Genomic DNA, 27,842 nt, shown 5'->3' with positions numbered 1-27,842 from the left:
ATTTTGATTTTGTCATCATCATCGCTGACTGATTTTTCAAGCTCAAAATACCCGCTCGCTATTTTAGATCATCTGCTCAATGTCTACGGGAAGAATGGTGGCGTTGCATACGATATTGGATGCGCATTTTCCAAGACACTGGAAAATAGCTGCCTTGGACCCCGAGCTCGTGTAACTCAATTTACGACTGATGGTCGGAGCTTTCCATGGCATGCTCACAACCGACGGTGTCAAATTGACTGGCATCCGATGTACATAGAAGGTACTGGCCACACCGAGGGAGAAGGCTGTGAACACATTTTTTCATCATCAAATGAGCTTGCGCGCAGCACTCGCCACGCTACTCCATTTCACCGGCATCAAACGATCGAGCAACACTTTGCCTTTTGGGACGATGACAAGTACGCAGCGCTTAGTAAGTTATTATCATTTTACGAAATCCTAAGCTAACGGGTTGATGTGTAGGTACATTTTTACAGAATCATTACCGAGAGGCACTCACTGCCATTCAAACTCTCACCAGCGAACTTTCCTCACTGGAAGGTGTCCTCAATCTCACACACACCGACTTCGTTCGTTTTCACAAGGAAGAGCGCTCATACCTCGATGGCCTGAAGGAACCCCCTGTCAAGGATCGTGTCAGTGTTCGATATGTTCAAGCTCTTGATGAAGTTGTCGTCCGCCAGTAAGTCATATAGTTTAATTTGTATTTATTTGGCACTTACATTATGTATATGACAGAAAGGAATGGAACACAGCACGAGAAGCCGCCAATCGGGCGCTTGTGGATATTCATGTCGGCGGCTATCAGGAAATGCACACCGCCATCAATCAAGCCCGGATCCGAGTTGACGGATCATATTCGAAGCTTCAAAATGCGGAAGCGATGGCTTCGCATTTAGAGATTCAACTTGGGATTGACAAGCGATGGGAGATTGACAGCGAACTCTACCGTCAATTTCACCAAGAAGCTTCACTTTTGACTTACCGCACAGCACTCGATGACTTAGAACGACTTGTCGTGATGCGTCTATTTGAGTTGTCGAAACTCTCGCTTTCAGGCACGGGTAAGATCATGCTATTTGCGCACTCACATAAGTGTTTATTTTGTTTATTTTAGGCTACAAACTACGTCAACAAATTAGCAAGGCTCTACAACGTCGATCACAGGCGATTCGGAACGCACTTAGCCGGTTCAATCTGCAGGCTGCTGCTCTTGTACCTCCGCGTCCACAGCTCACTTGGAAAGATATAGTGGAGTACAGCTTTCTGGGCGAGTTCGATCTTTTGCGCCAGTCTCGTTCTGACATTCGCACCCTGGACTGGACCAAACCTGCGCATCGCGAAGCTACGGTAAAGTACTTCAAACTTCAACGTGCCCGTGAAGAGATTCAACGCTTGAATATTGAAATTCGTCGGTTGCGTACAGCCATACATGATGAGGAACTCACTGTGAATGCCACCATCAATTCCCTTCTCGTATCCAACAAACCTGTTGGACTTGAACTGCAACGTCAATGGCGCAGTCGCGCTGCCATCAATGCAGCGCATTTGTTTAGATTAGATCGAATCATGTCACAGGCAGGCTTTTCAGGCAAAAGAGGCCTCGGAACTCGACTCAACGGCACATCTAGCCATGGTATGTCCCCCGCTCTTCATTATTTGCAGCTTACATATCTCTAATGCAGAACCTGAGCGGATGATGGCGACTTCGACAATTTCAACAACTGACGAACAAAGTGGTGGAGATAATCTTGAGCATGAGGAGCAAGAACAGAATGTAGAAGATTTCGCTGATTTTTTGGCATCCGTTGTAGAGTAAATGTTGCGTCGAAAATACAATAGTAGTGTTGATATTGGAATTCGAGATGTTCAGACACGCAAAATGCTAGTGGCCGAACTGTAGTGGAATGGGAGAAATGTATGATGATCCTTAAAATATTCCTCTGCGGTGTAGTGTGATTTGCGCTCAATATACATATGATAATCCTCAAGCTTAACATATTCCCTTTCTACATATCATCTGCTACATACTTAGGCCGTTCTTAACATATTCCCTTTCTACATATCATCTGCTACTATATACTTAGGCTCTTTAACACATTCCCTTTCTACATATCATCTGCTACTTAATTACATATTGTGATCTGCGCTCATGATATTTACCTGCTACTAATACTTATGACTTAGGAGCGCACTCTTAACATAATCGGTATCAATACATGCCTCAAGGCCTCAAATTTCATTACTTTCATAACCGCTCTCCCAAATCTCGCGCTTCAACCTCGCGCTTCAACCATGGTTCACTCTGTCTATGCCCCCTCCCCCACCACTCCAAACAAGACACTTCCAGCTCGTGCAGAATCTCCAGAAACTGTGTCTGGTGTTATGGACAAGCCAGTGCAGGTGGCTCGCTTCTCACTGTCCAGCTTAGCAGCGCTACACTCAAGCTCGTTTGCTCAAGGTTTCAGCAACGGAGAACGACAGGCAGCAGCTCGCGCGTTACTCAAGCATGAAGCCCACGTTGACGGTACTCACTATCATACCCGAAAGCCTGGTGGCCTCCATCCATCTCATATCGCCTTCAATTCATACACATCATCAAACGAACGATCCATCACACAAGAAGATTTCCTTGACGCAGCATTACAAGACCTGTTTGATGCGGTGAGCTTTTTTTATTTTCTATCTTTGTATACTAATGACATAGATTGTTAGATCACAATGCAAGATCGTCTTGATGGTGGAATTTCCATCCTCATGCGTTGTGCTGGTTCTGAAGCCTCAGAAACGCTGTCTCCGGAGCACTTCACTGTCGATCTGTACATTACGCCACGGGAACATCGTGAAACACCAGAGCGGATTGGGGGAGATTTATCAGCCTTAGTGCAGGCTTTCAGCGAGGAGTTTGTCATCCCCCATCTGCAGCGCTATGCAGAACGTTGTCGCATTGAGGGCATCATCCCTCCCCGGCATTGTGAGTCTCCTCTGTTTCCATGTTCACAAGCTTACTTTTTTCAAAGACCCGGCAAGTCAAGTGAATCCTTCTGGACCCCCATTTTTGCCTGGACCCTTGGTGGCCACAGGTGCACGTATTCAGTGTTCCGCTCGTCCCACCAAGCAGTTCGAACGTGATTTTGAAGTTAGTAACAAGTCGCTTTCAGCTGCTGTTCAGATGGGTCAAGCCCTCGCGAAAGCATCGCCTAGCAAGAGCAAGTCAGACATTCGGCAGCGTCGCAACGCTGACGCATTTCTATTGAGTGCCGCTCAACAAGGTACTGCAACTGTCCCAAAGCCCCCCGGTACCAAAAATACGACCAAGTCAACTGGTGCAGCAGCATCTTTCCAAGCCGGGGCCCCCTTGATCAGCATAGGTCCGCACTCCGATGCTGTGCTTGATCGGTTCGGTTTAGACGATCACATACTTCCCAAACTTCATCAGCTCATCGGCTCCGTTCGCAGCAGCCGCTGGGAGGCTGTGCTTCAATCACCGAAATGGAACCTGACTTATGAACAGGCATTGAACCTGAGTAGGGCACTCAATTCTGACGTTCACAGCAACCGAGCTATGCCCACAAACACTAAGGTATTTTATATTTCTACCGTTATTTGAATTGATTGACAATTTAATCACTTTCTAGCCGCCGTCTTCGTTCCTTTCACAAATATTCACATTTCTTGGCGCCCTAGTTTTTATGTGCGCACTTTACTTGTTTTTTCTCTTGTTCTTGTTCTAGATCCCCGATTGTGTGTGGCAAAAGCCACCGATGTTTTTTTTGAATAGTTACACCAATATATGTGCTCCGTTGTGCTCGCCATTTGCGTATAAATTGGCTGCGTGGGTGTTTACTAACCGCTGAAATACCCAGGTCAATGGCCACCCAGACCTTTCACGCGACACAGACTCGCAAACGCATCCAGGCTTTGCCTACTCGTCGCACGAGGGTCACTCTCAGTAAGGAGGCCCGCGCTGCCCTTACTGCTCGGCGTCGTGAAAATGCGCATCAATTCAGATCAGCTCTCGGTGATGCTTGGAACGGTCTCGATGAGACCGTAAAGGAAATCGCATCTTCTCACCACAAGAGTTTCCGCCGTGTACAAAATGACTTATGTTTAGGCCGGGGGATGATGAGATTCAAGCGCTCGAAGTTGAATGCGTGGAACGCATTCTGTTGGAAAAAACGGCAGGATAATCAAGAGAATGGTACGTGGTTTGACAACACACGAACATCGTACTTACTGTGCCATCAAGGGGCGACAGGCAAGGACGTCCTACAAGAACTCGTCAAGAGCCACCGTGCGGAATATCAAGAGCTCACAGATGACGAGAAGGCTGCGATTTTGCTCGAGTACAGCGAGCACAAGGAGACACAAGCCACGGGCATCCGAATTTCAACAAAGTCAAAGGTTAATGATGTCACCCAGACCCTCAAGGCCGTTGAGAACGAGGCGAGTCCTCACGCATCTTCATTTTCGATTCACTGACACAGTTTATAGCTTAACAATTTGAGGAGCCGTACGGGAGCCGAGGCGATCCTCTACACGACGCGTGGGTCCACGGACCTCCCTCTTCGTGGTGTCGCTTTTGCTACCGAAGGTGTGGACGAGTTTATGTCGTCTGTAATGAATATCGACAATCAAGATTTAATTAGCAAGATGGAAGGATTCGCTGTCCAGGGCATGAAAGGTATGTTTGCTTGTACCTTTGCTCATCACACTAAATTCCATTACTCAACAGGTGCTGCGAAAAATCATCAAAAGCGTTGTTCCGATGTTCGTGCGGCGATCCGCCACGAAATTCAGAAGGGACTTGGTGAGCTTTCTTTCAATTTATTTTTCATACTACAATTCTAATTACTATTACCATGTAATGGCAATCACTAAGGACGAAAACGCGAAGATGCACTGGGCGAATTATTTCCGCAACGTTATCCAGCGCTATAAAGTCGTTATCGAAGGCTGGCCTGCTAACATCCCTTTCGTCAACCTCAGCCAAGCCTCGAGCGCCCTTCCTGACCTTGAAATGATTCGTCGGAAGTGGGAGTCTCGTGCCATCTGCTGGAGAGAAATTGACGACGAGGAGTTTCAACAACTCCTCGAAGAGCGCAACGAGAAGCTGGAAAGTGGTGAGATCACGGACCACCGCCGCCGGACTCGCTCAGACAAGGGAAAGAAGCGGGCACGGTCTACGGATGGATCGGGTCGTCGCAAGAAGACGTACAAGAGCACGGAGACCGTCGAGACCGACAATGAAGACGAGACCACCCCAGCTGCCAATGCCAGTTCCCCTAGTGCCAGTTCCCCTAGTGCCAACATTCCTAGCGCTAACATCAGTACCAACTCCACCAACATCAGTACCAACTCCACCAGCACCAACACCAACGATGACGCCGGCACTAATACCAATGCCAGCACCAATAGCAATGTCAACGCTGAGGCTAGTGCCTCCACCAACTTCACCAATACCGAGGCTTTCAACAATGCCAATATTGCTGGCACCGTCGACTCCATCAATCCCGCCACCTTCGACTTCTTTTGTACCCCTACTCCTCCAGCCATCAGCAGCGCTCCTGTGTCACCTTCTAACGAGTTCTTTGACCCAGATGCCTTGTTGGATACATTAGATACTATTTTTGGGCCGGCAGCCCAAATCTAGTTCAATAGATATACTTCGTCTGTCACTCGTTTGAATAAATTCAAGGGTTTTTCATTGCGCAAAGTCCCATACAGTCAGACTACAAGCAAGCTAACTTTGTGAAATACACTGGGTCTCGTAGATAAGTTGGCAATGCCAATGATATTGGGTAAAGCGGGTGGTCTACTTGAGAAATGAGGGTGGCATTCATAGTGGTGGTAAAAGGTCTAGCGAGGTGTGTAAAGTAGGCAGTATATAGCGTGATTGAAAGGTGAGGGTGGCATCCAGAGCGATGGTACAAGGTCTATGTAGGCGTAGAAAGCGTGCACCGACGCTAAGGGTGGTAGATGGGTTGTTGAGAGATGAGGGTGGCGTCCAGAGCCGTTGCGCTTGGTCCAGCAGGCAGATCCACGTAGGAGGTGGTGAAAGACGCTGTTGGGGGCGCAGGAAGCCTGTGTCGATGGCTAGAACGGGTGGTAGGCGACGTTGGTGGTGGTGGATAAGGGCAAAGAGCACGCGAGAAAAGACTCACCTAGGCGGTGTCCAGAGCCGTTGTACTTGGTCCAACGGACAGATCCACGTAAGATGGTGGTGAACGACGCTGTTGGGGGCGCAGGAAGCCCGCGTCGATGGCTAGAACAGGTGGTAGACGACGTTGGCGGTGATGGAGAAGGGCAAGGGGCGTGAGAAAAGAGTCTCACCTAGTTTGGAAGCTTAGCGCATGGCGGGGCACGTCGGGATGACGCATTAGGCGTAAATAGGCGGCAGACAGTGCCGACAGTGCCGAGCTACTTACCTACGCCAAATACCCAAAGGTCCTGGGTTATTTGGGACAGCATTTAATGCTGGTGTTGAGGATTGCTGCAACTAAGCCTAACAATAGTAAGCACAGCACGTAACAAACCACTATAGTAAGGCTTACTTAATGGGAAGCCCAGGTGCACATGGCATCACAATGTGTCACATATGTCACACAACTTGGTAATGCATAAGGGGTGATAATGCATAGCCTGGGAGGGGTCCCGACGTTATGCGTTATGAAAAAGTGTACTGTACATAGTACTATGTAGTCCGTGTAGTCAATGTAGCTCGGTTGCTACATGCCTTCTACATAGCAACTGAAGTGACTATGTAGTGCTACATAGTGCTACATAGCGCTATGTAGCAGCACATGGTGCAACTGTAGTAAATCAGTAGTAGATTGTAGTTCATAGGAGTGGGACTCCAAGTAACTATATAGCACACCATAGTGACTCAGATTATAGCACACGAAATAGCAACAAATCAATGAATTCAGATCAGTCGATACTAACAGCGGTATTGCTACGACCCTCGGCTCCCGCTCTCACTAGCCTCGCCGCCCACTCTCCTCCTGAAGCTGGTGTTCTCGAATGGCATCTTCGATTGCCTCGTCACTGATTCTGGATTCTGAGAACGAGTTTAGAATCAGCTCTGAATCAGACAATGGCTAGTAGCTCCAAACGCACTCGAGGATGGGATGGGCGAAGGTGATGCATGTGTAGCACTGCAACGCATAGACACTCGAGCGCACGAATAACTGAGGTGAACGAGTTCTGCGTACTGCAAAATGGTAATTAGAATGTAGTATGCGATAGCGGACGAGGATGGAAACCGATAAAAAAGCTTCTAAGTAGTCGTCACAAATTATCTCGTGTCAGCGAGCAGCAATTCCAGTAGTGTCTCACGCGAAGCCGTAAATATTTTGAAGATTAGGCAGCGGAGGTCCTTGAAGCAGATTAACCTATCAAAAAGCAAAAGCACACCTAAGCAACTCGAACAGAAAGATGAGCATACATGAACCTACAGGATAGACAACTTCATCTCGCGAAAGTCGAATTTGGTGTTGGGATAGGTAACCAGCGAGCATGGTTCAGGTATAAGGCAGGGAGCTGACGACCTCCTGTGCAAGCAGGCGCCCCGGTCGTAGAACACTCGCTTCTGTCACCAAAGCACCATGTATTCCACGACGTGCCTCAACCTCCCCTCGAGCCCATCGGACACTCGCAGGACCGAAGTCTAGAACGAAAGCTGCAGGACGTGAATGCTCCTCGGAAATTCCAATGCAGGCGCCCGTCGCACGAAGGGCTTCATTGATCAAGAAAAAACGCGACACCTTGGGACGGTAGGACCCCACTCGCTACAGAGCAACGCGCAGTCAGCGGCATTGTGCTGACGTGGCTATCCACCAATAAAGTGGGGTGCTCGACAGGCTTCAAAGGTTTTAATACGCACGGACTTGGTGAGTCCGTAGAAATGAACATCATAAGTACTGAAACACAGATTAAAAAATGTGTGAAACCTACCCAAAAATTCTGAGGTTCGAACCCGTTCGAACCTATTCACCGTCAGCCGAACCCCGAACCTCTCGAGAGGTTCGGTTCTGAGTCTTGGCCGAACCTAGGACCGGACCATGAGTCCGGTTCGGAAAGGGATTGTCTGTGGAAGGGAGCCTGAGAGCCTGTAGGTGTTCGGCAGCGACGACAGATGCTAAAACAGAACAATGAGTAGCAGGTATGTATGGTATACCTTCAGCAGCACAACAACGTTCAGACGGCACAGGTGTACAACTGGAACGACGAGCGAGAGGTACCTCGAGAGGATTGGGAAGGGTCGTCGCAGCCGGAGGACCTGGAGGTAATGGCTGAGTAACCTGCGGAGAAGTGTCGACATGTCAGGGAGGGGAGGTGCATCTGGGTACAGAGAGGCTGGTGGGTTGTTGCTGGAAGGGAAACATGGATGGTTTGAAAAGTCGAACTAAAATCATGTGAGCGCGCATGAGAATAACCAAACATGTGCAAATATTAGACTTCAAACAATTTTTTGGTTAAGAAGACGGCAACCAAGCATGAGTCTAAAACTCTTGATGAAAATGTGCGAGCTCTCGATTGGTAAAACCGCGCAAGCTGGAGAATGCGCAGATAATAAATGTGGAGTTAGGACATTCCTGATGTACAATGATGTGATTGCGGATATTGGCTACTACATCAGGAAAAAACCCAAAATGCCGTAGCCCGGGTGACAGCTATATAGCACTATATAGGCACAGTAGCACTATGTAGGCACACCTTACACTATATTGTCTATATAGCGCTATATAGTCTAAAGCCAAGCTATATGCGGCTATATAGTTACCAAGGGCAAACACCCGTGCTACAGGTAGCTACAGGAGCTACCACTGCAGCTACAGGCGCACCCGTAGTACGTACGAAATGTAATAAAATCTACTGGTTAAAATCATTGTATTTAGGACTCGCAGTAAATTCAGAAACGTCGATGATACTCGCGAGACACGAACAAAGCGGGGAATTTTGTACAAACCATGGTTTGAGGTTGCCCAAATGGTGTGGACACGCAAGCAAGGTCCGCATGACAGCGTGAAGACGACACAGACTTGCGCAACACGATACCCAGCGTGACGACGACACAGACTTGCGCAACACCGTGACACGATACCCCGAAATTCACAGTCAAACATTAAGTAGTGTACAAGGGAGTAGGTGATGGTGGGAACAAGTTAAATTGTTAATGGTTCGTGTTTTTTAAAATTTTCATACTTCGTTGACTCAAAGTGTCGAGACCACGTGACCACTTTCATGGTTTTTCACTGCAGAAGTTCAAAGTTCAAATACTGCCTCAGCGGAGTTTGAATTCACTTTTGCTCTCATCGTGCATGTCGCCTCCCTTCAGCCGACGATATGGCCTCCAGGACACCATGCGATGTTTTATCCCGTGAAAACACTCAAGTTGTTACACTTTCTGGTCTGCGGGGACACCTATCCAGGTCCGTTTCCCGCGGATGTGCCCTTCACGTCTCTATTCGGCCGCAAGTCGCTACCCTCCCACCCACAATGTGATTCGTGACGTTCTTGCTGTGCTCGCATCAACTCATTAAATGGCTGATGCCCCAGCCATGATTGAGACGAGGCTGCTGCTGCGGGTAATTATGAGCAGGCGATTGAACTTTATTCAGCAGGGATCGGGCTGGATTCCTCATGCGACTCCCCCTCTTCACGCACCATAGTAAGGCCAATTCAGCCCCAAACCTCTATGTGGACTCCGGAGTGCTAATATAATACACCAGACAATTTTCTGATACTGCTTTCTTGGTGTGTACCCTCTTCGCATCTCATGTATTTTATTGACGTGCTTTACCAACAGTTTCGAGTCTTTTTTTCCATTGCTATAGTGCTGACTACTAACTATTGTTTTCGCAGACTTATGCCATACCCGTTGACAGCGAGCGCAGCTGACCGGCGACATTCCTATCCTTATAGATAGTCAGTATTTTGATACCCCGTCGAGCTCGAGCATTGCTGATTGAAGAACTACTAGGCGCAATCAACACACCTCATTGCAGCGCTTCGATGAGCACACGGCGCCTTACAAACTCCTCGAAAGAATTCGTGTCAATCTGCACGACACGGCTCGGTGCGTTGAACAGCGTCCTTTTTGAAAACTATATTCTAACTTTCATGCTTTGAAGTTTCCATGCAGGCGTTGACAGCCTTACTATCTCGTCATCTGCATCCCGGATCAGTGACACCGCGTTCGAAGATGCCATCCGAGAGTACCGACTTGAGGAGCAGCATGATGCAGAGGCTAGGGAGTTGTAAAATATGTTGATTTGTTGATTCGTAGGCATTCGAATTCCATTGTTTTCGTGATTCTGCGTGCTACTACTACTACTATGTGATATATGTGTGACTATATAGCTGCTTGTAGCTGGCAGTAGTAGCGCTACATGAACTATGTAGTGCTATATAGCTGCCTGTAGTACAACTCGAAGCAACTACAGTCTACTTCTGTAGTACATAGTAGTGTTACCCAATTCTACATAGCACTATATAGTACTACATAGTACTACATATTTGCCTCACATACTATATAGAAGGGACTTGACTACCGAGCTACACGGTCTATCCTGGCTATATAGTACTATATAGTGACCGGGCTTTTTCCTGATGTACAGTGAATACAACTACTCCCAGCGCCTCCCGTAGCTCTACATAGCCCCATATTTAACTACATATCACTACAGTGACTATGTAGCAATATGTAGTTGTCACTGGAACTACACCAATATTTGTTTTTTCCTGATGAAGGCATAGTAGTCGATGGATAAGGTCTGAGGTGTACATCATTTGTTAGACTTGCATCTGCAGCTGCTCAATGTTATCCATCGGAAGGAGGCACCGAAAGGGGGAACAGGAAACAGGCTAACACCTGTGGTGTCTGGGACATACTCTCGATTGACTAAAGCTTCAGATCGTGGGTGACAACGAGCAACTTATTGATTCCGAGGAAACAAAATCGATTCGGTTGAAAGATGGGCTGAGTATCATGTCGCTGAGGACGCTCTGAATTCAGAATTAACTGTCAAGTCTTACAATTACTTTGGGTCAAACTCACACTGTCGGATGTCGTCGAGTTTTGCCAGTCCCAAATTTGGAGCTACCACATGTACCGGGGCGAGGTGACAGTCTTCCACCATTAGCTGTAATCCATAAGACGCGCTGCAAAGCAATATGCCTCCCACATATATGCCTATGTGAAAATCCCGATCGCCCGATTGATCTTACATTCATCATATGTACTACCCGCTGAGCAGATGATGATAACCCGGTCTCAGACTCTCCACCCGTCCCAGCACACACAACCACCACTAGTGAGAAAAACATCCCAGGAGTAACGTATTCCTTTCCTTCTCCCATAGACGTTTCATATCTGGATGCGCTCCAGAGGCGTCGTTCTATTCACATGTTGTCCTCTGCTCGTGCGGTTATGAAGCCATCTCCATCATACAATTTTCGAAACTGGCTACTGTACCCCTTCCTTTATTTCTTTCGCATTCGCATTTAGCTTGGCGCACCGTCCAAATGTATTCCTCTTCCGTATTCATAACCAACGTATCCTCATGAATCGCAGGCTTTTGTTCTGCCCTCCACTCGCATGTAAAGTCACCCTCAACATACACGAAGCCTTCCTCTCATCCAGTGACCATGACTCGCATGGTCATTGCTCTCATCATCCTCCCGGGACCGTCCGACTCTATCCTGAAAAAATGTGGACCTGGACGTCAGCGACAATTCAACACCCATGCAACCCGATACCATTGTCGTGCTGTCATGTTCTATTTGTTTCTATTAGTACGACTACTTTGTGTATCGTGTCGCGCTCAATAATTTTGTTCTGACACTTCTAGCTCTATCTTTCGATCGGGACCAAATCGCAGATTGCATCCTTCTGACCCCCAAAATATCGTGAACGTTGCACATATAGGAAAGGCGGCGGTTCCTGCATCGCACCGACTGCTAGCATCTCTTTATCTTCCATCCGCACTCCACGTTATCGATCTAGGCAAGGACGCGGGAATCCCGGGAATGATTGCTCCAGTGAATGGTTTGGCATCTCTTCCCGACGTTCTCGAAATGCCGTCATGTAGTAGGACAACGGAGTCACGGATGTAGGTATGTCGCCTGTCACTACTGCTTCGAGTTGATGTTCCAGAGGCTTATGATATTCTCCCAGTGATAAACATCGTTCACCCTATATGGACGAGGACGAGCTGCTCCCCGTTACGGCTGCTCTTCCCATTTATACTGTCGAGATGCCATTTAGATCTGTAATAGCGCGCCCTCGCATCAATTGAATGTATCGTCCCCATTGTGCCTTTTTCAAAATCAAATACTAACTTGATCACGACGCGTGGCTACCCCACCAACCTTAGCAAATAAGAATCCTTCTGAAGTAGGCACAGCTAAGTATCATGACGGAAACCGGCGTATTCCACAGATAGGCTCGACATCAATTGGTCTCAGATATCGCAGCTCAACACCCCGTCGTATCATAATCTCTCTTACTGAACCGAGCCGAATTCAATGGCTGGTCGACACCCACAATGGCACACTGTCCCCACCCAACATGTGTATGGTCTCTGTCCTCTCCAACCGCAATACTCACTGCGCCTCACCTCTCCTCCTTATTCCCGCTACCTGCCTTTCGTCTCATCCATTCTCGACGTGGATGCATAGCACGGGCGAAATATTCCTTAATATGCTCAGGAGGGGACATTCGTGGACGAGAACGTGCTTGTGGTTGAGCTGCCCGTGTTCTCTCTTTGTTCAGTATCGTTCGAGTTGGATTGTGCGTGTGCGTGTGTTGCCGAGTGTGGGTTTGGATGGTGAAGGAAGTTGATTGCGACGGGCCACATATCCAGAGATGACGAGGATATGAAAAATAACCATTGTCGAGAGAAACAGTTCAAATCCACTAGACACGGTCGAGTTTTGGCTTGTACGGTTTATCCAAGATACAATAAACGGGAAAGCTAGTCTAGAGAGTAGCGTAGCGATATGAGAAGAGCATGAAAACGCAAGTGATTCGGGCGCAACAAATGTTCAGCGGTATATCGTGGAGTAGTGAATGAAACAGAACAGAACAAACGAAGTCATAACGAAGTATCGCAACAGGGAAAATATGTATTGTACGGTCCAACGTCAGTCAATCAACAAAGGTACGTGCCCATGGCGTGACCCAACAGATATCTATCACGAAGATGACCCCGCCTCCTGCGTCCGACACTCGTGCCACGACGTGCCATGCGCGACGCGACTCAAGTCCAGCTGCAAGGCATTATTGGGTATCACCAACACGTTGCCTGGGGCATACATCACCGGGTGGAAATTGCGTGGGATCCATAGAAGAAGGCGTCCTTCAGGACCTACAACCCATCCCCCCTCGTTCGGACCATAAGGAGCTGCGGCTTCAGAATCTGAGAGAAAGGACAAGGCGGAATGAAGGGCATGAGATGGGTCATGTGAGAAGCATATTGCAGATGCTTCGAAGAGTTGCCGCTGGTGAAGAAATTCTAGGTCCCATACCCGGATGGTCTTGTCTCGTGAACCAGACACAACGTGTTTGCCATCGGGTGAGATTGCGACAGACATAACTAGACTAGTGTGCCCTCGGAAAGGGGCACCCACTGCCTCGCCAGTCTTCATATCCCACACCCGGATCGTCTCGTCGTCTGAGCCAGACACAATGTGTTGCCCATTTTGTGAGAGTGCGACAGAGCGAACCCAGCCAGTGTGCCCTCGGAGAGATGCCAAGGCCTTGCCAGTCCCAATATCCCACACCCGGACGGTCTCATCATCTGAACCCGACACAATACATTTTGCATCCGGCGATACTGTGACAGACCGAACCCAGTCAGTATGCCCTTGGAGAGAGGCACCCGATGATTTTCCTGTCTCTGCATTCCATATCCAGATTGTACCGCTGCCTGAACCAGAAACGATACAGTTTCTATCCGGCGAGATTGCGACAGGCAAAATGCGAGAGCGCTCTTCAAGTTGGAGAGGAGTACATAATAATTTGCCGGACTCCACTGTATTGTACACCTGAATCATGTCAGATGAACCAGACACGATGCAGGTTCCATCTGATGAGATTGCGATGGAGTCAACAGGAGTGGTAGTGTGCCCTTGGAGAGGCGCACTCAATGCCTCGCCGGTCCCCATGTCCCACACCCAGATGGTGGTGTCTTTTGAACCAGACACAATCTGCTTACCATCGGGCGAGATTGCAACAGACAGAACGGAGTCAGTGTGCCCTTGGAGTGGGGCAACCAATGCCTCGCCAGTCGCCATGTCCCACACCCGAACTGTCCGGTCATCTGAACCCGACACAATGCACTTCCCATTTGGTGAGATTGCAATAGAATTAACAGAGTCAGCGTGACTTTGGAGGGCGGCAACCGATGCCTTGCCCACAATGGTGCCGGCACCCCACACCCGAATCGTGTTGTCATCCGAACCAGAGACAATGTGGTTTCCGTATGGCGAGAGGGGAATAGACAGAACAGAGTTGGTGTGGCTTTGGAGAGGGGATCCTAATGCCTCGCCAGTCTTTAAATCCCACACTCGGATCGTCTGGTCATCTGAACTGGACACAATGCGGTTTTCGTCCGATGAGATTGTGACTGACAGAACAAAGGCAGTGTGACCTTGGAGAGGGGCACCCAATGCCTCGCCAGTCTCCATATCCCACAACCTGACTGTCTTGTCATTCGAACCGGACACGATGTGCTTCCCATCCTGCGAAATTGCGACCGACCGAACATGGTCAGTATGTCCTTCGAGAGGGTGACCAAATGCCCCGCCAGTCTCCATATCCCACACCCTGACTGTCTTGTCGTTCGAACCGGACACGATGTGCTTCCCATCCTGCGAAATTGCGACCGACCGAACATGGTCAGTATGTCCTTCGAGAGGGTGACCAAATGCCTCGCCGGTCTCCATATCCCACACCCGGATTGTCTTGTCGCAAGAACCAGATACGATTTTATTTCCTTTCGACGAGATTGCGACAGATGTAACATATTCAGTGTGGCCTATGAGAGGGGAACCCAAGGCCTTTCCTGTCACTGCATCCCACACCCGGACTGTCTTGTCTTTAGAACCAGATACGATTGTATTTCCGTTCGACGAGATTGCGACAGATCTAACATCTTTAGTGTGGCCTTTGAGAGGGGAACCCAAAGCTTTTCCTGTCACTGCATCCCACACCCGGACTGTACAGTCCCATGAACCTGACACGATGTGCTTTCCATCCGGCGAGAATGCGACAGATGCCACGATGTGAGTGTGGCCTCGGAGAGGGGCACACAATGCCTCGCCAGTCTCCGTATCCCACACCTGGATCGTAAAGTTGTCTAAACCACATGCAATGCGTTTTCCGTCTGGCGACATTGCAACCGAGTAAACGTAGCCATTCGCGTGGAGTATCTTTTCCATCTGAGGCCAATTTGCGACATGGCCAGCAACAATGCGAGGGGTGTGAGGAAACTTTGCGGCGAAATTGCGAAATATTCTGGACTGCGTTGGAGCGAATGGCAGGGCGGACACGTATAAATGAGGAGTGCTGCGTAAAATGGTGGGCGCGAAGGTTCGAACGAAGCGAAGCGTGTCCGTGGCAGCATCACTAATATTCACGCACTCGGCATGACCCTATGACCATCCCACCACTCGTAAGCATCTATTGTGCAAAGAATGAACTTGAGACACGCACCGTGACCCAACCTGCGACATACAAGAGTGAGTCTACCGAGCCACGGAGACTCTTCATCAGAGCCAGTGCTTCTAACCACCAAAGAAGGCGCTCTCCGTCGAAGAAAGCTTCAACTTCTTTAGCGAGTATTGCTTCGAAGGACGCAGCTGCCACGTGAATCCCCCAGAATCGACATGAATATGATAGCTCGGCTGGAATGAATTCTTTTATTCGTTTCTCCAAGTCAGGGACGGAAGAGTTGGGAAAGTACGAATTCTCCAAGGAGCAGATGTTGAAGCGAAGCCCGCCCTCCGAGTCCATGACCCGAAGCGAGGCAAAGGCAAGATCACTCTGTACTGCCGATGCATCAACGAAGAAGTCGGGACTCCGCAATTTGTCTGTGAGGAAATCGTAGAAGGATGCGTGGAGGGGACGAATGGGAGTTTGAGAATCTGTGGTCCCGTTGAGAAGCGCACCCAGCGATCCAATCACCTGGCGCACATCGTAACGGTCATGCACGCACGGAAAATGCATTCGCATCGCGGTTAATGCAGCCATGGGAAGCGGTTCTAACGACGCAAGAATTTGCCCCATCACAGAACGAAACAAGGGCATCGTATCATCACGCTCATCCTCTGGCATGCTGTCGGCCAAGATGCGTTTATACATATCATCTAATAGACGGGTTCCTTTAGCGGATGTTCCAGCAACGACGGCTTCGAAACAGTTCATCGGAGGTAGCCGTACTTTGCCCGTACCCTTGATATACTCGCAGGTAAGACGAGCCCATTCGAAGAGGCCGTCAGATTTCTGAGCGAGTGTCTCGAAGTGTGTGTCATTGAACACGTCGTGCAGATCTTCCAGCCTGGTGGAGATGTACAGCTGGATGTCGTGTTCTGTGGACGCAGATGAGACATTATTATCCAAGGAGATATGGCGAACATGTGATGGGGTGTGAAGGGCGTCGCTAATGTCTTCAAGAGGACGGGACGTGACAAGAATGCGGAAGTTTGCTGGGAGTTCGGCTAGTTGTGAGGTGGAAGTGTTCAGCTTGCCAGCAAGCAGACGAAGGATCTGTTCCCGGGAATCAGCTTCACCGCTCTCGTCTAATGCCTCGATGATAATCAGCACGGGTGCACTGATTGCTTTTGAGGCCTCGCCGATTGGTCCTATAACTAACTCCTGCCATTGCCTCGAGATGTCTAGGGTGTGCTTGTGCTTGATGTTATTGTGAAGCGCACGCGCCAACGCTTTCCGCATGATAAGATTGCAATCGGCCAAGTCGCGTGCAATTGTGGTAAATATCTTCTCGTGGCGTCGTTCGGCTACCTGTGTGCGGTCGAAGCAGAAGCAAGCTCCCAGACCTCCAAGTTCCTCAGACCAGTTGGCTATTGTATGGGCGATGGCTGATTTTCCTTTCCCTGCCGTGCCAGACAGCCATAAGACACGCGGCACTTCCTCCCCAGTACTGCCGATCCAGGACTTGATCTCGGTCAGAAGCTCGTTCCGAGTATTTGGAAGACAACATTTGGAGGTATTCAGTCCGGCATGAACTGCATATTCCATGCCTCTGAGGTCCCGATCCTCATCTGGGTCACGGATCATCTAACATCAGAGAGGCTTGACAGCGGGTTTAAGGAAAATCCTTACCTAAACCATCCAGGATGATCGCGGCGTCGCTAATCACCTGATCGCGGAATTGCTGCATGAGACCGTCGAGAATATCACTGTAGCTGCGAATCTCGGCATCCGTGCCTCTGAAAACATGCCCGACAAGTCGTTTACCTGTACAAAGAGACTACATTGAGTGCTAGGCAACGACGCGGTGGCGTGGACTCACTAAAACCCTTCGTTTCTGAGTAATGGACGATGAATTCCGCGCACTTCAGCGCATGTTCTGCTATCTTCGTGTATATCTCCATCATAGATGAAATGTTGGCTAACGCCTGTTTTTCTGTCACTAAATTATAGACATCGGAGACCTTGGAGAGCAGATCGGAGACAGCAATATCGAGGTTTGCCTGATCGATAATCATCTGTCACGAAAAGCCCGGTTAATCTGCGAAGGTAATGATATAGTAAACCCCACCTTGGACGCGCAAGTCAAGATACTCAATGCTACCTTCGCGTAGGGATGGACCTACGCATGAAAGTTAGTGACGTACAAAACAGAGATAGAAGCCCGTACATCGGCAAGTTCTTTGGCAATGGCGTTGAAGACCTTCAAGGGTCCAAGCAACGCGGAAACTGAGTTGATCACACCGGAAACAGGTTGTAGTCGGTCGGGTGCTGAAGATGTATCTTGGATAATTGGTGGGACAAGACCGATGTCTGTGAGACCTTTGGTGGCGCTAGTGATTCTTTCGTTTACAGACTTCGGGTCGAGATGTTGGGCCTGATATCATGGACGTTAGGACATTATGGAAAGAATATCTCCAACTACATTAGTGAAACTTACTTCCGCGGCCCTTGGATTTGGGGACGGCTCAATATTCGGCTCGGGAGTGGGAGTGACGGGTGGCGATGGATCCTGCAGCGGCAATTATCGTACACGAATATGCACAGAGTTGAGCTTACACATACCTGGGTTGTCTGAATGAGTGGGATACGTTGTGCGCTGGAGGTTGCAGCGGTGGTTTGAGGGTTGGGAGACTGTCGAGCGCTTCGAGCGCCTCGACGGAAGGGGATGGACACCTTGGCAAAGAACTCTGGAAAAAGAAATCTCCCCGGCGATCGTCCGCGAGATTCATCCCTCAAAGGCGGGAGAGGGGACGTCTGTGACGATTAGAAACAACGCATAGTTGTGAATACGAAAGTACGCACATTGACTGCCCCCCTGCCTCTCTCCTCTCCCAAATGAGGGTCTGAACGACTTTTCTTCAGCCGCCAGAGTTTCTTCCGAGGAATATTGTCTTCATGAGTCATCGAGGAAGTTGGAAGGACAAGTGAGGATGAGTCTTACGAGTTTGCTTGGTGTAAAAGGAACGAGGAAGGTGGTTTATGGCACGCAGAATGGACAGGCGGCTGCCGCATGTCCAGGCGGAGGATATTTACATAAACGACGAACATGTGTATTGGAAGCGCCCATTATCGATTGGCTGGATCGATGCACGGTGGAGATTAGCCAATGATATGGACGTGGATAATGGGGAACTAGAATCTGGACAAGGGTTGATCATCTTACGCTATGTTGTATCACTTTGACGCTGAGAGCAGTTGACCACTTGTTTTAAATATGGATTAGCCAATGATATGGACGTGGGCAGAGGGTCACACCTATGATGGGCGCTAGAATCGTTATCACCAATACACGCAGAAGGACTTCGGAGTAACGTTCCTTAATCGAGAAGCTTCGAACAAGTTGCAGGCCACTGGTGGATGATAGAGAGATCGGCGTATGCTGCGCCATACCCGCGGATAGACTCACTCTACGTCAATGCTGTCTCAACTATGTGGCCAAGCAGGACAAATATTATGCCAGCCACAGAATTGCAAAAGCAGAGAATCGCGAAATCAAAGCAACACAGTTTCAACGAAAAGCTCAAATCAGTCACGGTTAGAAACGGAGTGTGTTTATACATATTTGGTCACGTGCAAACCAGGCTGTACACTATGCTATGCTGGTGAGCGACAAAGACATTATATACGCAATTTGCATTGATGTAGGGTAGAACGAAAGAAAAAATGATATGACAACGCATGCATGAAATACGAATACGTATGCTGGTAAGTAACACAAAACACTACAGAAGAATCGACCGCGTCATCAGCCGCCACGCTTGCAACATTCAACACAAGCGCAAACGACACCGACAACAAACCGTCAAAATAATAAAACAAGCGAATCAAGGGTCTAAAGATCATGGTGATAGTGATGGCGATCCACTTTACATACGTATGAACGTCCAAAAGTGGTGTGTCCATCGCGGCGTACGCATAAAACGTGGTAGGGGGGTGGGTGGGTTCGCAAAGTCAGATTCAGGTTCATGGTCGTGCGTTTTTGAGCGTGCGTGCGTGCGCGAGTTTAAGGCCTAATAGACTCATACGCAGGTGGTACATCTCGCGGCTCTTCACCTCCTTCCTCACTATGCGCCTGGCCTGCATCTTGGTGCTGAACAACGCCTGAACCTTCCCCGTCGACTTCTTGCTGCGTAGCGAGCGCGAGCCCCTGACGCCCACCACCAGCTGCAGCTTCTCGCTCCTTCATTCCGCGGCCGCTTGAGGAGGTGTTGCTGACGCTTGGGGCGGGGCTTGTGAGCGGGCGTGGGTTGTGCCAGTCTGCTTGCTGCATTGCGTACATGTTCGGCCCGCCTTGGGGGTACTGCCCCGGGCCTGGGCGTATGAAGCCTTGAGAGGGGTACCCCTCGCCGGGAGAGGTGGCGGTGTCGGAGTACTGGGAGGGAGAGCTGAGTGGGGAGGTTGTGCGGTGGATACCTGCGCCTGCTGCAGCTGCACCCGCACCGAGTCCGGCTGCACCCGCGCCAGCAGCGACGAATGGGCTTTCTCCGTACTGGCGCATGCTTCCGTTGCGGTCAGGGTAGGGAGTGACCTCTGTTTCATCGCCGAGGTCGACTTGGGGGAGGGTTCCACCCCCTGAGAATTGGGAGACGACACGGTCGGGGTCGAAATTACCGTCGAACTCATCGCGACGTCTGCGACGGCGTAGGCAGAAGAAGACGAGTCCGAGGAGAGCGATTATAGCGATACCACCGACGACACCACCTACGATAGCGCCGGTGTTGGTTGAGTTGTTTACGGGAGTGGGTGTGGGAGTTGCGACAGGGATAGAGGTGGTTGTGGAGACGGAGGTGGTGATCGTAATTGTTGATCCGTATGGATCCGTTGACCTGGTGGATGTAATGAACTAGGGTATAAAAAAAGAGGGAAAAGACGACAAACGTTATCGTGATGGGTACTGTAGTTGCCACGGAGGTCATTGAGGTTGTCGTTGGGGTTGTACTCGTGGTAGGGGTAGTCGTTTGTACATTGGTGGAGGAGGAAGATGAAGCTGAGGCAGTTGTAATCGGTGCTGCTGAAGTTATTGTTGGTGTTGTTATTGTGGGTGTTATGACTGTGGTTGGAACGGTAGAAACTGTGGAATTGTTAGCACTGGATGTTTACTGAAGAGGAGACGAAAAGAAAAAGAGATACTTGGTGGTGAAATAGAAGGGGGCTGAGTGGTAGGGGGATTAGATATGGGAGAAGTAGTACCAGAGACAGAAGTAGGCGCCACTGTTGTTGGCGCAGCTGATGTCGCCGCTGGGGTTGTTGCTGCCGGTGCAGACGACGACATGATGGCAAGAAGAAGGAACTAACTTAAGCGGAAATTGGAAATGAAGAGCAAACTTTGGAGCCGAATAGGAGAAGACCAAGGAGAACCAAGCCACTGGTGACTTGAAACTCAAAGCGACAAGTCGCTCTTCAATCGGTAAAACGTTGGTGAAGAACTTAAGAAGACCCTGCGCAGCCAACGCCTCGAGGCCACCCACCGTCGGAACAAAATTTAAACAAGGTTTGGACAGATTTATTGCTAGCTCAACCAATCCACACGATTCCATTTATCTTTGTACCATCGACTCATCACTGCAGTGCGCGCAGACCTGGCATACTAACAGCTATAGCGTCTTTTGTCCATGTCGATTCATCCACTGGAGGGCACTAGGTTCCATCTACCAAAACGGACGGGTCACTCACGGCCAACTTCGATGCCCGTAAACCCACGTGAGTTCGTGTCTCCTTCGGAAATGACGGCACCTATTCAATTCAAAAGAACTGCGCTCACTCGGGCTTCGTCCCGGTTCACCATTCCTCCGTCTCATACCTAATTTCAGCGAACAAAGTCCACCTTTCAACTTATCTGACAGCCGTCCTTGTCCATCTGACACCGCCCACCCCACTGCACCCGGAACTCTATTGCCCCCGTCCAGGTCCTCATTGTCATACTAGCGTCTCTCGATCCCGCCCCTACGATTCTCAGTCCAATCCCGACAGGGTCGGCCCCCACCATCAACGTTCACCTTCTGGGCGATCTTCTGTTCCGCGGTCGACTAAGCATGTTCAAATATAACCCCTATTCCAACACGTTCCTTTTTATACCGCACCGCCATTGCATACAACACACGCATCGCTTCCCTAGCGCTGTGCGAGACAGAACGATCACAATCGAGGAATGTCAGACTAGTATAAAATATGTGGCATGCTTGGCCTCGCGATCGACATCATCTTTCCTGATCTCGAAACCAGCTAGTTCTGAACACCAGCATCCCAGGCGCATCAGCTCTTATTCGTCGATATCACCTTTCGGCATGACGTACTGACATCATAGGCATGGGTATGCACTCCTTTCATCCTGTCAGTCCGTATATACTAAGCTCACCGGCATCATTCATTAATCTGTTCCACCCGCGATTGGTAATTCAAGAAGAAAAGATACCCCCACCTTGGATCTCGACGAACACGCTTACTTCGCTGTATCGGACAGCACCCCACCATGCAGGACGGCCACGGCGGCGTATCCCCATCCGCAGGTACCCGCTGCATACGGCATGTGCTACCACGCAAGTTCCAGAGGGAGATCCGAACGGGAACGCTGTACACGGATCAACGCCAGTACCTCAACCCCTGGTCATGCAAGATCAAATTTCACCATCAGCTTGCGCCTCGTATAATAATACTGTCGTACGACGCTCATCGCATGTAATGTTCCATATACAGAGTGCACCCGCTACAGTGGTGCATTCACGAAAATAGACGTGGTTCTGAACCTGCTTGTAATACATCCCGCAGCATTCCAGGGGTGGGAGAGCCAAGGAGATCAATACGCTCTGCAATGACACCTTCGCTCTACGTCCTCAGCACAGGCAGCCACAGCGCGCATTTCCACTCCGAGTGCTTACTACCCGCTGCGTACGGTATGTATCGGCCGTGGGTGCTACCAACGCAAGACGTCAGCGAGGGGCATCCCGAACTGGACCGCTTTAACTTACCAAGCTACCTCAACCCCCCCGGTCATAGCATCGACAAGCGCCGAGGGTGTCGGATTTAGATTCCAGTGAGCTTGCGCTTCGTATATATGTATACTTTCTTATGCTCATGCATTCCCGTGCCACATGTAGTGCTCCATCTATACGGAGTGTATGCATGAGTCGCTCTAGTGTCTCTAGACTTGCCTGTGCATATATTCCGCATTAATATTAATATTGTTTCAGGGGGTGCAAGGCCAAATCTATGTAGACTCCAGGAGGGTGTTACGATACGCCGTGGAAGGAGAACTCGTTGACCGGGGAGTTCTGGGTCTGGTTCTGGAGGAGGATAGTGTTCGAAATCTGCGGGATACTGGATTTAGGAGCGTTCTGCTTGTTTATTCGAGCGGTATGGACTTGGTCTTTTGGATTGTGGCGTGCGTGCTGATAGAATGGCTGTTATTACTACAAGAACATGATGAGGGTAACCGACGCAGCTAAGGAGGGGTAACGGTCGCATGCTCAAAAAAGATGAAGTGCGACACGAATGCAGCCTCAGCTAGGGAGTATCTTGAAACACTGACGGAGAATATGTGTGTAGAGGAAATATTCTTCCCCAGATATCATTCTTATTTTTACGCGTCGCGGAGATCAGATCGACTATAATTATCAGTGGAGCTGGAAAACAAACATTAAACTTGTCGATCAGTGCTTCGACAGCATGCAGTAGAACCCCAGTGTTCTAGTCTCGTCGCCGGCGGCCTTGTCTTTGTGGGATTACCCTCCACCCACGCTCCGATCTATACCTCTTCCAACCATGTGCCAGTTTTCTCACTGAATGTGAAGTTCCGAATCGGATTATCCTGCCCCTGAGACTACAACTACAACGATCAGATGAATATGCGGTAAGTACTGTCTACATATAGCTTGCGATGTGCATATGCATGATTTATCTGAGTCGTTCCTTGTAAATATGCTGATACACAAAGGTGCGTCCACAGGCTTGGACGTACGAATTCGAAGGCAAGCGATACTCGGAGATCCGCATACAATCTCTTGCCACATCTCCGTAGTAGCGCTGCGGTCTAGGAATCTTCTCACAACCGCGCTCCAGTGGCACAAGATTCAAATAAATAGAGCCACACAGATCTTATTGTAGAAAGGTGGTTGCCTGGGCTCCTGCGAGGGGGTCAGGACGTTGTCAGCGTTCGGGCAAGAAGTTACCAGTTATTGGTGATGCTCCTACCCGGCTTGGCCCCAAAGCCGCAGCTTTTATGCATGTAGTGGCAGCATGACTGCATCAGAAAGAGGTCGCCCATGGCACAACATCAGTCGCATCGCAAGGACCGGGTATAGATACCAGGTGCCTGAAACTCGCTTCAATCATTCTCTTGCTAAAGCTCCTTCCTGCTACAATGTCATTCAACAGCCTGTCCACATGCACTCTCGATGACAATGTGCGTATATTTACTGTGTACTACGCTTCTGTGTTTAATCTCGAATATAGGTCAGAGGAAACATCCGCCAAGTCATCGGCAATTTTCTTAAACGTTGCGGCTTGGAATATGTGGACATCGCAATTGACGAAGCGTGGTACTCTGAATGTTGTCAGGAGGCTATTAAGCGCGACTTTCCTATGGACGGAGATCATTCCATCCGCGCGTACATGGACATTGGCGTGGCCATGATGTACACTTACGCCCATCTTCCTGACCGTGAAACCAAGATGTGGATTTGCCTCTCAACCGCTGTCTTGATCTGCATCGATGACATCATGGTCAGGGGAGACGACCTGGTGCATTTGCGTCGTTTCAATGAGCGGTTTGTGAACCATCAGCCACAAGACGATCCACTCATGAAGGCGCTCGACTCGCTCTTGCGGGACGTGGCTCGCCATTATTCCCCACCTGTGTCAAATCTGATGGTCACGTCCTCACTCAACTCCTTGTCTTCCATCTTGCTTGACAGCGAGACAAAAGACATGCAGGTATGGTATTTATCTGAACAACAGCTTAAATGGTAGTTAACCATTGGTGTTGTAGATCTCGAAACAGACCCCCTTATACCCCGAGTATTGCAGGCGCCTGTCGGGCATGTCAGATTTATTTGCATTCTCCATTTTCCCTTCCGTACTACCGCTTCGGGAATACGTTCAATGTCTACCATACTTACACATTGTTATAAACCACACAAAGTAAGCGCATTATCGTCTCCTGTCATACTTTCTAATTCGCTGAATCCAGTGATATACTATCATATTACAAAGAGGAAATTGACGGCGACACTGCAAACTATGTGTCACTCATGGCTTCTTCTCGTGGTCTCACCAAACAAGATGTTCTGCAAGAAGTTGTCGAGACAACTGTGCAAGCACATCACAACATCCTCGAATTCCTGAGACCACATACTGAGGCCTATGAAGCCTATGTGAGTTTTTTCGACGGATATGTCAAATCTCATGCTGCCCTGAGAAGGTACAAATTGGCGGAGATCATGTCAGAGGGCTCATCTTCTTGATGAATGTGTAGTACCATTTCTTACGATGCTTCCTAGCCTTACTATGTCAACGGATGTGTCGATCACTACTAGATCTTGAAGTAGCTAGTTCATTTGCATTAAAATGCATTTGTCACTTGTACAGTTTCCTGTCACTAATTCTAGCGCTACTCGACGTATTTCTTTATTTTTGCTTTCTCCGTGTATGTACTACGAACATTACAATTGTCATTTTCTTGTTACGCAAAGGCCAGCTACTATGACATTCCATGCACGCCGCAGGCAGAACGGGGGACAGGGGCGGCGTTCAGTGAGCAGTTTCACTTCTCTCCACTGCTATCCTAATAGAACAACCTTCTCCGCAGTCATGTTCGGCCAAGCGCGTTCAAAAATAACCCCTACGCCAACCCGTTCCATCCGCTGTTCATTCTGCATCTCCTGCACGGCCATCACATACAACATGCATCCGGGATATCGGTTCCCCAGTGTATCCTCATCGTACAACCCTTCGACTTCGTCTGCGCGAGAGAGAACAATAAATTCAGATGAAGTTGGTGAATGGGTGGAACATGGAAGGATGACGCGTCCTACTAACGTCGATGGTCGAGGAATGTTAGATAGTATGGAATATGTGGCGTAGTTAGCCTCAGGATTAGAACCGACGACATCGTCCGCTTTAGTAATGTTGAAACGAGCTGACCGAGTCCTGAATACTAGCGTCCCAGGCCGCATGGGCGCATTCTCAGTGATCAGAGTGTATGCGTCGATATCACCTTTCGGAATGACGTATGGACTGGAGTTCGCTTCTTCGATAGACTCTGTGATCCGACCAGTACGTCGAACGTCTTCGCGAACAAGCTGACCATCATCATCCACGATATGCCACTCTTCCACCAGTGACTGGATGATACATGGAGAAAAGCCCCCATTATGCCAATCGACGAACAAGTTTACTTCGCTGTATTGGACAGCACCCCGCCACGCAGCCCACGACCAGGACTGCCACGGCGTCATATTTCTATCCCCAGGCACGCGCCGTACACAGGATGCATTGGGCGTAGGCTGCCATACCAACGCGAGTTCTAGATCCACCAGGGGCATCCCAAAGCGGAACGCTTTACCAGGGTCACCACCAGCCAGATTATACCCCTTAGTCATAGCATTGATGAGAGCTGTAATCGCGTTCACGATATCAGACTCCACAGTAAGCATGCGCTGCGTATACTTTCTAATGGTGCTCATATAGTGCCGCATATATTCAGAGCGCATCCACGGTGGTGGGGCATCCGCGAACATGAATCCACCTGAACCGCTGCGCATCAGGGGGTGCGAATTCCAGGGCAGGTTGATACGCTCTGCGACGACATCTTCGCTCCATACGTCCTCTCCGCACTCAAAGTGCATGTGATGGGCTGCGATAAAAATACGGCGGCGCGATAGCATGAGTTCTTGATATGTCCAGCCGCGTGTATTCCATGCGGAACTTGCTGTTGCCTCGCAAGGGGGGACGAGCGGGACGGCGAGGTGAAGGCCTTGGATCTTAGTTATTTGTTGTTTGGGATCTCTGGTGCCTGGCCGGATGCCAGGGAGAGGATCACGCGCGGAGGTGCCGCCTGTAGCGAAGATTGTGAATACGGAGCTGCTGTAGATGAGTTCCATCGCGCCGATCTGCACTGATTTATCCTTGGGGTCGTCTTGGACGATGCATAGCGCGTCGACCCATAGGTACCGCTCGCCGAGCTGACGGACGAGTTGAATGGTATCTAAAATAGTTTCTGGTAGCACTGATACGTCGAGGCTGCCTTGTGCTCTGCGCTGCTTGATATTTGCCCGTGTCGTCCAGTACTCTTTCCCCATGCCTCCCCAGAGGTAGCTAAGAGCGACGAAACGACAAGATGACGGTGCGGGAACCACAGCCATTCGAGTTACATCCACGACTCTTACGTTCTTCGGAAGAATCTCTTCAGCGCCCCTCCACCACACCGTTTCACATCGCTCCCCATGCTCGCTTTCACAGATGTGGATCCACTTTTTCAACAAGGCGATATCAACGTTCTGGCCAACTCTCCTGCCATGAAGCTCTTCTGTCCTGCCGACCTTGGATGCATCCTCTGCAAGGAGCTGAATATCCAGCAAGAGGTTTGACTGCGCTGCGATCATAGCAGCCATCACACCCTGAGGTTTATGAGAAGTCTGGACATAGAGCCGATGACAAATATCCCTGAGTACAGGCGAATAATCCGGAATGCGCGGGTAGCCGCACTCCCTTGCGTGCAGCGCGCAGGTAATGCCAACAATGTCAATACCAGGCTGCTTGTCCAAGCTCCACGCGCTGCGGATGATGATAGCTATGATGTTGCACAGTCCGCATTGGTCGGATTTGTCGAGAATGTCTGTGAGACGACCGAGAGGGACTGCGTGTTCTTCTGGGACACCGTCGTGCAGGATTGTGTGGAGGTTTAGGGATGAGCATATTGAGCAGAGGGGGGCGTCTAAGTCATCCTCTGCTGGGATTCCTTGGGCCAGCATGCCTGGTGTTGGATGCAAGTTGAAGTCTTCCAGGACCGCGCGGGTCTTTCGTCGGTGGAGCTTGTGCAAGCAGAACATTGGAAGACAAAGTCCCAGTACGGGGACACTGCCTGTGCCTGTATTGTTATGATACGGTCGATGGGATAAATGTT

General features: G+C 49.5%; 11 protein-coding genes across 11 annotated transcripts; 6 read left to right on the top strand and 5 right to left on the bottom strand.

Moving 5' to 3' along the window:
- Positions 1 to 198: 198 nt before the first annotated feature.
- Positions 199 to 1,120, top strand: DEU56DRAFT_748069 (uncharacterized protein; the record flags this gene model as incomplete). The annotated part of the gene is made up of 3 exons (XM_041349321.1): positions 199 to 415; positions 466 to 685; positions 742 to 1,120. Coding segments are annotated over 3 exons (816 nt in total), but the record flags the coding sequence as incomplete, so codon positions are not given.
- A 203-nt stretch (positions 1,121 to 1,323) lies between these two features.
- On the top strand, positions 1,324 to 1,596 carry DEU56DRAFT_698004 (uncharacterized protein; the record flags this gene model as incomplete). Its single annotated transcript, XM_041347267.1, has 1 exon — positions 1,324 to 1,596. A coding segment is annotated over one exon (273 nt), but the record flags the coding sequence as incomplete, so codon positions are not given.
- A 2,277-nt stretch (positions 1,597 to 3,873) lies between these two features.
- On the top strand, positions 3,874 to 5,656 carry DEU56DRAFT_931510 (uncharacterized protein; the record flags this gene model as incomplete). Its single annotated transcript, XM_041358715.1, has 5 exons — positions 3,874 to 4,204; positions 4,253 to 4,449; positions 4,498 to 4,773; positions 4,886 to 5,126; positions 5,163 to 5,656. 5 exons carry the CDS (start codon positions 3,874 to 3,876, stop codon positions 5,654 to 5,656), a joined length of 1,539 nt encoding a protein of 512 aa, XP_041201982.1.
- Positions 5,657 to 5,842: 186 nt separating this feature from the next.
- Positions 5,843 to 6,383, bottom strand: DEU56DRAFT_919079 (uncharacterized protein; the record flags this gene model as incomplete). The annotated part of the gene is made up of 3 exons (XM_041358221.1): positions 5,843 to 6,099; positions 6,168 to 6,268; positions 6,337 to 6,383. 3 exons carry the CDS (start codon positions 6,381 to 6,383, stop codon positions 5,843 to 5,845), a joined length of 405 nt encoding a protein of 134 aa, XP_041201981.1.
- A 1,143-nt stretch (positions 6,384 to 7,526) lies between these two features.
- DEU56DRAFT_919078 (uncharacterized protein) lies at positions 7,527 to 8,390 on the bottom strand (the record flags this gene model as incomplete). The annotated part of the gene is made up of 4 exons (XM_041358220.1): positions 7,527 to 7,793; positions 8,019 to 8,143; positions 8,183 to 8,306; positions 8,355 to 8,390. The coding sequence occupies 4 exons, from the start codon at positions 8,388 to 8,390 to the stop codon at positions 7,527 to 7,529; spliced, it is 552 nt and encodes a 183-aa protein (XP_041201980.1).
- A 1,176-nt stretch (positions 8,391 to 9,566) lies between these two features.
- On the top strand, positions 9,567 to 10,269 carry DEU56DRAFT_761401 (uncharacterized protein; the record flags this gene model as incomplete). Its single annotated transcript, XM_041350533.1, has 4 exons — positions 9,567 to 9,593; positions 9,894 to 9,933; positions 9,959 to 10,084; positions 10,151 to 10,269. 4 exons carry the CDS (start codon positions 9,567 to 9,569, stop codon positions 10,267 to 10,269), a joined length of 312 nt encoding a protein of 103 aa, XP_041201979.1.
- A 2,888-nt stretch (positions 10,270 to 13,157) lies between these two features.
- On the bottom strand, positions 13,158 to 13,602 carry DEU56DRAFT_895661 (uncharacterized protein; the record flags this gene model as incomplete). The annotated part of the gene is made up of 1 exon (XM_041356395.1): positions 13,158 to 13,602. One exon carries the CDS (start codon positions 13,600 to 13,602, stop codon positions 13,204 to 13,206), a length of 399 nt encoding a protein of 132 aa, XP_041201978.1. The 3' UTR covers positions 13,158 to 13,203.
- Positions 13,603 to 19,266: 5,664 nt separating this feature from the next.
- DEU56DRAFT_839367 (uncharacterized protein) lies at positions 19,267 to 21,165 on the bottom strand. The gene is made up of 3 exons (XM_041354911.1): positions 20,915 to 21,165; positions 20,603 to 20,795; positions 19,267 to 20,550 (listed from the first exon to the last, which is right to left on the bottom strand). The coding sequence occupies exons 1-3, from the start codon at positions 20,994 to 20,996 to the stop codon at positions 19,728 to 19,730; spliced, it is 1,098 nt and encodes a 365-aa protein (XP_041201977.1). The 5' UTR covers positions 20,997 to 21,165; the 3' UTR covers positions 19,267 to 19,727.
- Positions 21,166 to 22,193: 1,028 nt separating this feature from the next.
- On the top strand, positions 22,194 to 23,738 carry DEU56DRAFT_761399 (uncharacterized protein; the record flags this gene model as incomplete). Its single annotated transcript, XM_041350532.1, has 7 exons — positions 22,194 to 22,399; positions 22,490 to 22,614; positions 22,718 to 22,754; positions 22,819 to 22,837; positions 22,912 to 23,102; positions 23,492 to 23,570; positions 23,667 to 23,738. 7 exons carry the CDS (start codon positions 22,194 to 22,196, stop codon positions 23,736 to 23,738), a joined length of 729 nt encoding a protein of 242 aa, XP_041201976.1.
- A 342-nt stretch (positions 23,739 to 24,080) lies between these two features.
- On the top strand, positions 24,081 to 25,182 carry DEU56DRAFT_919074 (isoprenoid synthase domain-containing protein; the record flags this gene model as incomplete). Its single annotated transcript, XM_041358219.1, has 4 exons — positions 24,081 to 24,122; positions 24,173 to 24,652; positions 24,708 to 24,859; positions 24,909 to 25,182. 4 exons carry the CDS (start codon positions 24,081 to 24,083, stop codon positions 25,180 to 25,182), a joined length of 948 nt encoding a protein of 315 aa, XP_041201975.1.
- A 315-nt stretch (positions 25,183 to 25,497) lies between these two features.
- Positions 25,498 to 27,690, bottom strand: DEU56DRAFT_748075 (heterokaryon incompatibility protein-domain-containing protein; the record flags this gene model as incomplete). The annotated part of the gene is made up of 1 exon (XM_041349322.1): positions 25,498 to 27,690. The coding sequence occupies one exon, from the start codon at positions 27,688 to 27,690 to the stop codon at positions 25,498 to 25,500; it is 2,193 nt and encodes a 730-aa protein (XP_041201974.1).
- Positions 27,691 to 27,842: the final 152 nt, after the last annotated feature.

The sequence above is a fragment of the Suillus clintonianus genome, assembly GCF_016758775.1.
Source record: "Suillus clintonianus strain FC179 chromosome Unknown DEU56scaffold_153, whole genome shotgun sequence".
NCBI classification, from domain to species: Eukaryota; Fungi; Basidiomycota; class Agaricomycetes; order Boletales; family Suillaceae; genus Suillus; species Suillus clintonianus.
Note: the sequence above shows the minus strand (reverse complement) of the source record. Positions and strands in the feature narration are given on the sequence as shown.

What these genes read in the sequence shown, in the direction of transcription:
- DEU56DRAFT_839367 (XM_041354911.1), bottom strand. Translation starts at nt 20,996, where the DNA reads ATGTCGTCGTCTGCACCGGCAGCAACAACCCCAGCGGCGACATCAGCT. An exon ending in GGCGCCTACTTCTGTCTCTG is followed by an intron (nt 20,796 to 20,914) that starts GTACTACTTCTC and finishes ACAATTCCACAG; the next exon opens with TTTCTACCGTTCCAACCACA. An exon ending in ACAGTACCCATCACGATAAC is followed by an intron (nt 20,551 to 20,602) that starts GTTTGTCGTCTT and finishes TACATCCACCAG; the next exon opens with GTCAACGGATCCATACGGAT.